Source organism: Silene latifolia, chromosome 11 (genome assembly GCF_048544455.1).
Source record: "Silene latifolia isolate original U9 population chromosome 11, ASM4854445v1, whole genome shotgun sequence".
In the NCBI taxonomy this organism is placed as follows: Eukaryota; Viridiplantae; Streptophyta; class Magnoliopsida; order Caryophyllales; family Caryophyllaceae; genus Silene; species Silene latifolia.
In genome coordinates, this window is record NC_133536.1 from 28324708 (window position 1) to 28333288 (window position 8581).

Below are 8581 nucleotides of genomic sequence, written 5' to 3' on the forward strand. Positions count from 1 at the left end.
GCTAAATATCTCTTGGTCGCCGGTGAGAGACTCTGTCTTCTTCAGATTGGTTCTCTATCCTTCGTTCCTTCGGCGGCGTATCAGTTTGTAAAGTGAAGTTTGCCTGTGTTTCAATCACCGACCGTAACTCTCCTGACTATGTGCTGCTTTCTCTCTTTTATGAAATCTATGGTCTATTTTTTGATTTCTTTGCTCTGCTTTTAATTACTGTTTTCATTCCTGTTTCTGGGTTGCTTTAAGTTCTGTTTGGTTGTCGCGTTTACGTGGTTTCTTAGCTATGACATCGTCTCCAAGTTTTACTTCCGTTTCTGCCATAAACTTTCTTGATTATTTTGTTTTATTTCATGGTGGCGATAAGTTGTCGGACGAGGAAATTGGTTTTATGAAAGTTTCTACCCAGGTTGTTTCTCCTTTTTCTCAAATTCAAGTGCTTAAAGAATTAGGAAATAACCTTTTCCGACAAAATCAGTTTGGTCAGGCGGGTGGCTGTTACGACACCGTGTGTCGTTTACTTTGTTCGTCTCTTAAGGATAAATTTGAATTTGATTTAAACACAATCCTATCTTTTGCTATTTCTTTGTGTTTAAATTTAGCAGCGTGTGCTAATAAGCTCCAAGGTTTTGAGGAAGCTTTGATATATTGTTCTATCGTTTTAAATTTTTTCCCCCGTAATGCTAAAGCTCTCTTTCGAAAAGTTGTGGCCCTTAAAAATCTGAACAGGTTTCCAGAGGCTCAAACTGCTTTGGAAGAGGCTCGCTTGGTTGAACCTCATAATAAGGATATTAGTCAAGAACTAGAAGTTGTTTGTCAATGACAAGCAATAAACAAAAATGTTAAGCGGGTTATCGATACTTCTTTGGAAACAAATGATGTTCGAGCAGGAAAAATGTTAGGGTCTCCGTTTCAAAGTCGAGAAATTGTTCATCCTCTCCATTGTAAAGAAGCTGATGGTGGGGAGCTAATGGTCGATGCTGTAAGTTGTACATCGTCACAGTTGGACTCCAATACTGCAATGAAAGAACAGAAGAAGCAACCATGTCCTAAGTCGTCTACTGACCGTGTCCCTTTTGCCTCACCAGAGGCGCATATGGATTCCGCGAGTAGTTTTCTACCTGATGAAACCTTGACTGATTCAGATATCAGTCAATTTCCCTCCCAACTGACTCAAAATCACCACAACTACGCTTCTCCAACAAGAAGCGCCCTCATACCGCACTACATCTATCAACTCAAGCTTATGATAACTTGCTACATGGCAAAACTTTGGATTTATACCATCCAAGATCCATGTCTTTCGTGAGGGTCCGTACCCTCACCTCTAAAACTATCCAAACGGGAACTCCCCATGAGGATATACATGGGACAGCAGAAGTTCCCACCCCTTCTTCTCCACTGGAGATTCTTTTACACCCTATTGATGATAAACAAAATGTTTGTGTTGAGTTGGTCAAGGAGGAGGCCATTTTACAGGTTGACAAGAGGACACGCCTTAATTCGTCTTCATCCTATGCTACTAAGATCTCGTTAGTCCACTTTAAGTTTGTTGCTGTCAGGGATTGCTCACTTAACATAGAGAAACGCAATGTGTACTGGCGCGCTAAAGGTCGAAAGGGTCATGTTTCTACCTTTCCGAGGGATTCATCACTGACTTGTTCCAGGATTTCAGCTTCTTTTTGCAGGTACATCCACAATACTGCTACTATTACGAGGATGAAGCGGAAGGATGCCCATTTAATCGATTTTGACGCCCACTTCAATCCACCGTTCAAGAAAACTCGTCTTTTTTCTTTAGTTGCGACTACGTGTTATGTTTCTTCTCTTAGTTGGGCCTCAAGTAGTTTTGGGGTTCCTAATACCCTTTGTTTTTACTTTAATTGTACCCTATAGACCGGTTTTATTTCTATAAAGTTCATTGTTGTCAAAAAAAAAAAAATCATTAAGGGTCGTATAAAAATTGTCAATAAGATTTGCTTAAGATATAATATACTGGCTTATAATCCGTGCAAATTGCACGGACATATATAAAAATAAGTTCTAAATTTTTATTATTAAAATAATATATTAATTTTAAAATTTGAATGTACACGGTATAATAATGATTTACTCTCTTCCATCCAAACCAAATGTAACATGGATCCATTTTTTCCCTCAAAAAAAATGAGTTCGTGTTACCTTTGGTTTGGATGAGAGAGAGCATATTACATGGGAGATAACGCAGATATGTGCTCAATAATTAAAGGGACTTGCTAAATTCCGTGCACCAATTTACTCAATCCCGCGCATTTTTCTCCATTAGTCACTCTCATTTCTCACCCCACTAAGAGAGAGAAACAAGAGAGAATTAAAACCAAAAAAATGAGATGCCAGTATACACCCCAACCCCGCCACCGGCACCCTCCCCACCAGCCTCCCGACGCCGCGCCACCCTTCCACACCCCCAACTGTGCGCCGATCACGTTTCCTGCACTCGACCCGTGCGCATGCGTCTGCTACACTACTCATCGCCGCCGCCAAATCCCTCGATGTCGTCATAACCATCGACATTTGCAGTGTCAAGTTCGCAATTGCAGTCGTAACCGACCTGAACAACGGCCATGCGTTGTGTGTCCTGGTGAAGATAATGCAAACCATTATTCGTAAATCAAATGGTTTATTTATGTATTAAATTATGCTCCACTTTTTATTGCTTAATCTAATTGGATGATTGAAAAGATGATATGATGCAATGAGATTAGAGATTAGCAATAGAAAAAGAAAATTACGATTAGTGGTTGGCACACCCAATCATTTGAGCGGTCAATCAACGACGACCAGTGAAACCATTAACCTTAGATCTGCTGGTGGATTTTTTCGCGAAGTAGTGGTAGAGACGTTAACTAGGTGGTCGGCGGTGCTGGGAGGGTGGCGGGAAGGATGACGGTGGCGGGGATGAGGGTGGATACTCGCATCTCATATTTTTTGGTTTTAATTCTCTCTTATCTCTCTCAGTGGGGTGGGAAATGAGAGGGTATATTCGGAATAAAGGGGAAAAATGTGCGGAATTGTGTAAATTGGTGCGTGGGATTTAGCAATTACGTAATTAAAGTTTGAGTATTTTATAGTGTCCAACTAGTACATCCTACAACAAATGATTCTCTTTAACTCTTCACAACTTGTATAATAATCTAGGAGTATCTATTTTTTTACCTTTCCTCTAATTATTACTCCTATAATAATCTATCTATTAGAATGACCATGCGATTTCTTTTTTTGCAAATTAACATCGTCACCTATAGATATGTTTCTCATGTCACACATGAAGTAGTGTACTATTTATTTATATACCCGGGTGGGTCATCTCTCGTATCTTTAATTCGAGCATTTATATAATCCGCCACTTTTTTTTTTAATAAAATGTAAGTATTATATCAAAAGAAAGCGTAACCATACAATGAAACGGGTTTGATAGTCATGACGACAATCCAACCCAGCTTCACAAAGCAACCAACTGAGCCCAGACAAGACGGCCCAACTGTGAAAGAAACAACAACAACAAAATACAACACAACAAAATCAGATCAAAAATTAGAATTTTGTTGTCCCAAACCCTAAAACCCCGTCACTCTTTCTTCCTCCTTCTCCTGTGATCTCCTGCAATAATAACCTGTCATAAGCATCTCCCTAACAACCCCTCAAGCCACAAAGCATCGCTTCTAACCAAATATCCCTTGCCCAGACCTCGAAATCGCATTTTTAGCTCATCCACAATAATTCGAGCAGTGTGGATTGGTCGGATAAGAACAAGGTCATGTCTGATCCTGTTTCTCTTTTGCCAAATGTTATAGAGACAAGAATTGATTGCAGCATCAAGGACCCCTAATTGAAGGGGGTTACTTGTTCTCGCAAGCCGCCAATCGATCCAATTGGATTCAGGCCAAGGAACCCCAACCCACTTTCCGACAGCAGTTATGATGATTTTTCTATAAGGACAAGCAAAGAATAAGTGTCCCAAGCTTTCGTCGAATCCTCCACAAATGCAGTAGGTAATGTCATCAGTTATCCCCAATTTGAAAAGTTTTTCCTTTGTATTCATGTTTCCATGATGATAAACCCAAGCTATAAAGCTATGCTTCGGTACAGTCCATTTATTCCACACAAGGTTATGCCATTGTACGTCAACTTCCCTATTTCGAAGAAAGTTATAGCCTTTACTTACAGTGTACCCCATATGATCTTGAGTTGTCCATAAATGTTGTTGATAAGCCTGTTGTAGCTCTATTTTGACCTGACAGACCTTCCTCCAGTACCATGAGGTGTTAGCATTGGGGGAGTAGTCCTGCCAGTTAGCGCCTTTCAGATAAATGTGTCCAACCCATTTGACCCATAGAGAATCTGGTTTTGCAGTAATCCACCAAACTAGCTTCCCCACTGCTGCCTTGTTCCAAATATCATCTTTTTTTAGCCCTAAGCCCCCCTCTTTCTTTGGCCTACACACTTTATCCCATGACACAGGAGAAGATCTCATAAAGTCAACTCCCCCATCCCAGAGGAAATTTTTGCACAGTTGTTCAATTATGTGGATGACCCCATTGGGAAGAATAAACATTTGTGCCCAATAACAATGAAGAGTCTTAAAAACCGCCCTTACCAGAACCAATCTCCCAGCATAGGACAATTTCCGTGCCCCCAGAATTCTGATCCTATTGATTATTTTATCAACAAGAGGTCTGCAATCCTTGGCTGTGAGTCTAGAAGTTTTAATAGGCACCCCTAAATACCTAAAAGGTAGATTACCCTCCACTAGGCCAGAAATTTGAAGGATGTCATGCTTTAGGGATTACTGGACTTCATGAAAATAAACATTAGACTTCCCCTTACTCATTTTGAGGCCTAAAGCAGCTGAGAAAGTAGAGAAAGTCCTTAGGATGATCATCATAGAAGGGGCATCTCCTTTACTAAAGAACAGAAGGTCATCTGCAAACATTAGATGGGATAACTTCATTGGCTTGCAAAGGGGATGAAATTTAAAGTTCAGGCTCTCTGTTGAACAACTAAGCAATCTAGACAAATATTCCATGCAAATAGTAAATAAGAGAGGGGATAAGGGATCCCCCTGCCTGAGTCCTCTTTGGCCCTTAAAGAAGCCAAGCATATTTCCATTAATATTGAGAGAATAGCTAGCAGTAGTGACACATGTCATAATCCACCCTCTGAAAACTTCAGGGAAATTAAGGTAAAAGAGCATCTGATCCAAAAAAATCCCACTCTATGGTATCATAAGCCTTCTGTAGATCCATCTTGATCATACATCTAGGAGAGACAACCTATTTTTCATACATTCTGATAATATCTTGACATATGAGGATGTTCTCCATTATACACCTGCCCGGTATAAAGCCACCTTGATTCTGAGAGATAAGATCAGGTAGAACCAGAGCCAGTCTATTGCAAAGTCCAGGATATTTAAGGACTACGTTGACCGACCATGTTGACCAAGAGAAACCTTATGGAGGATTGGGTGAAGGACCAGACTTGCCACACGAACCTTATAGGATTGTATACTCAATCTAGCAGAGGCTACTCGGCCGAGTATCCTCTATACTCGACCAATTATAGCCTACTCGGCCGAGTACGCCAGTGCTCGACCGAGTACGGCTGCGGTGACGCGTTAATATAAAACGCAAGTTCGCGAGATTCATTTCATTTCCCATTTCTTCGACAGTTCCTCTTCTCTAACCCTAGCCTACCTCCCTCTCCTATCACCCCATCTCTACACACTCTCATGTATATAGCCTAAACCTCCACCATGGGAAAGATGAGATTCGCTTAGGAAGGTTTCGTGCGTGGTTGTCGTCCGTGTCGTCGTCGATGCACGTTATTAGGTAAGTCTCTGCCTAGTGTCTCTTTTGGGTAGATTATTGAGGATAGTTGTGTAATAGGTGGTGGTTATCGTTGTAGGATGCATATTGGAGTCTTGCTTTGCTGTGTATAGATGTCTTTCATGGTTTGCGACGAGGTAGGGTTTCTCCTACTCAGTACTGTTAATCATTGTGTTAGTTTTGTAACTATTGTTATCTGCTGATCATCGGAGGATGGGTTTTGTGGTGACGGTGTTGGTGTGGTTGTATTGTGACGGTTGAGGTGTTGTGATAGCTGTGATGCTGTGTGTGTGTGTGTGTGTGTTTGATTGTGGTGGAGTCACTTGTGGGAGTGGCTTCACACCCTAGTTCGCCCTCCGTGGAACCCGTCACGGGAGGGGATGTGCACATTAAGGGACAGGGATTGTTAGTTACTCGTTGAGAGCTGGACTAGGTGGGATCGGATACTGCCACCCACTAGCGGCGAGGATTACCTGTTGCGATGGGTAATCTGGCAGGACTACACACTTCGGTGTGTAGTTGGTTACTGTGTGAGATCGGGAGACCGGGGATGGAGGATTATCAGCTGGTTACCCTGTTTGTTTGCCTTTTTGTTGGTTAGTCAGTACTGACCTGTGGACAGCGGGCCGCCCACGGGGGCGCTTGGTTGAGAAACGAGGGACAAGCGTTTGCATTTTGTATGGAGTCGCCACCAATTTTTATGGGAAATTGGAACCGTTCGAATACCTCGTGTCATGTCAAGACACAAAGTAGTGACATGAACACTAAGCAATCGTTACCCTTAGCATTCTATGTCTAGAATGACTCTCGCGGATGCCAATGAACACGGGTGCTCACGGAGATCTGGAGTAAGGGGTGAGGGTACGTATTAGGAAGCTCTTTTGATCGAACACCTAATCCCGCCCGCCTCGATAGCGGCCTCTACTAATGATTAGGGAGTTTATTCGTACTTGATATATCGTCGGCTATATGCATGCAATGCAACATCCATAGATTAATCCTAACATGTGAGAATTTAACTAAGTCGGTTGACACGTAATTAGCAAACAATTGGGTCAAAGTAGGATTTAATGCTCATTTACATGTGAAAGCATACAAGCAATGAATACAATAATGAAAATTACAATAATTACATTGGAATAGGCGATTTATGTCGAAAATACCTTTAAAACGGATGGTTTGAGAAAAAGGGAATAAAAGAAATAAAAGAAATAAAAGAAATTAATTAACGAATTGAAATTAGCGATATTACGAATATTAGTTGAATTAATACGTAAACTAACTAAACTACGTCAAGGCAGAAAGGAGTTCAGGGACAGAAATCACCCTGGAACAGGCGCAGCAGGCACTGCGCCCTTTGGAAGAGGCGCAGCAGTTGCCGCGTCTGTTCCAAGGGTGAGTTCTGGGCCGTGGCGAACGCAAAACCGTTAATGTTAATTGGTGATTTTAATGGTTGATTAAATTATTTGACTCGGATGAAAGTGATTAATGGATTAATTACATGCGATTAAAGTCATAAAAACAGTAAAACATGAATGAGACGGAAACAAACGGATTAATTATGTGAAGGGTCGATGTTAATGAATAATTAATAAAACTAACTAATTAAACTAATTAATTACTAAATATGATGGATACGAAGGATTAATGAATGCAAATATATCAACAATGAATCCCAGAAACTCAATATGATGAAATTGAACTTCTAAAACTCGGATTGAACATTAATGACGAAAACCCGCGAATATTGGTTATAAGGGATTTAAGTCGGATTTATGACAATTAAAACATGTGAATGATGAATGAATAATATACATATGATTTATAAATTATCGTGATGAAAGAAATAACAGACGAACAAAAGAAAAGAAATATTTTTGATACGAATTACAGAGGACGGAGGAAGAAGAAAAGAAGCAGGAACTGCGGCAGCCTCACGAAGAGGCGCAGCAGGTGCTGCGCTCCTTTGAAGAGGCGCAGCGATTCTTTCGTCTTTTCTCGACGTCTGTCTCTCTGGAAATCCGTAAAAAAGAGTTTTAAAGACGGTTTTAGAAATCGGTTTTAATGAGGTACTTTCGACGTGAATCTTACAATGATGATTACAATAAAATAAATAACAATAAATAAAATAAGGATTATTACACCCTCAGACTTACATGTTGACGGAACGAGATGAACTAAGAAAATCGATTAGTGAATGCTCGACGCGAATGCAATGAAAGAGTGCCCTCGTAAGAGGAAAACGATTTAACAAGTTGATTAATTAGATTGATTGAGTGTAGTGGTCAAATTGGTCGGTCATGCAACGGAGAGGCTGGTACCCGGAAGGATCCGAGCTTACGTGGTCGAAGGTTCAAGCACGTAGGCGCCAATTAGTAAGAACAAAGTCTAGAATGCAAAGGGAGAAGAGAAGGGCCGACACTCGCGTGAGAAATATGAGGAACGAAGGCTCCTATTTATACTAATCACGCGGATGAATTATGGTAAGACTAGGACGCGGAAGGAAAGATCCGGAAATAACCGACTTAGGTTAAAACACGGAAACTTGGACAAAAAGAAAACCCTGGGAAAAGGCGCAGCAGGCACTGCGTCCCTTGGAAGAGGCGCAGCACCTGCTGCGTCCTTTCACGGGTAGGTTCCTCTGCGCGTAGAAAACGCTTTTGACAGCCTGTCGTATTTTAGGCATAACTTCCTCTACAAGACTCGGAATAAGGTGATTTCGG

At 41.1% G+C, this 8581-nt stretch overlaps 2 protein-coding genes across 2 annotated transcripts; one reads left to right on the top strand and one right to left on the bottom strand.

Moving 5' to 3' along the window:
• Window positions 1–277: 277 nt before the first annotated feature.
• On the top strand, window positions 278–814 carry LOC141613176 (uncharacterized). Its single transcript, XM_074431916.1, has one exon. The coding sequence runs from the start codon at window positions 278–280 to the stop codon at window positions 812–814; it is 537 nt and encodes a 178-aa protein (XP_074288017.1).
• A 1680-nt stretch (window positions 815–2494) lies between these two features.
• On the bottom strand, window positions 2495–4585 carry LOC141613178 (uncharacterized). The gene is made up of 3 exons (XM_074431919.1): window positions 3669–4585; window positions 3430–3511; window positions 2495–2608 (listed from the first exon to the last, which is right to left on the bottom strand). Exons 1-3 carry the CDS (start codon window positions 4583–4585, stop codon window positions 2495–2497), a joined length of 1113 nt encoding a protein of 370 aa, XP_074288020.1.
• Between the last annotated feature and the right edge of the window lie 3996 nt (window positions 4586–8581).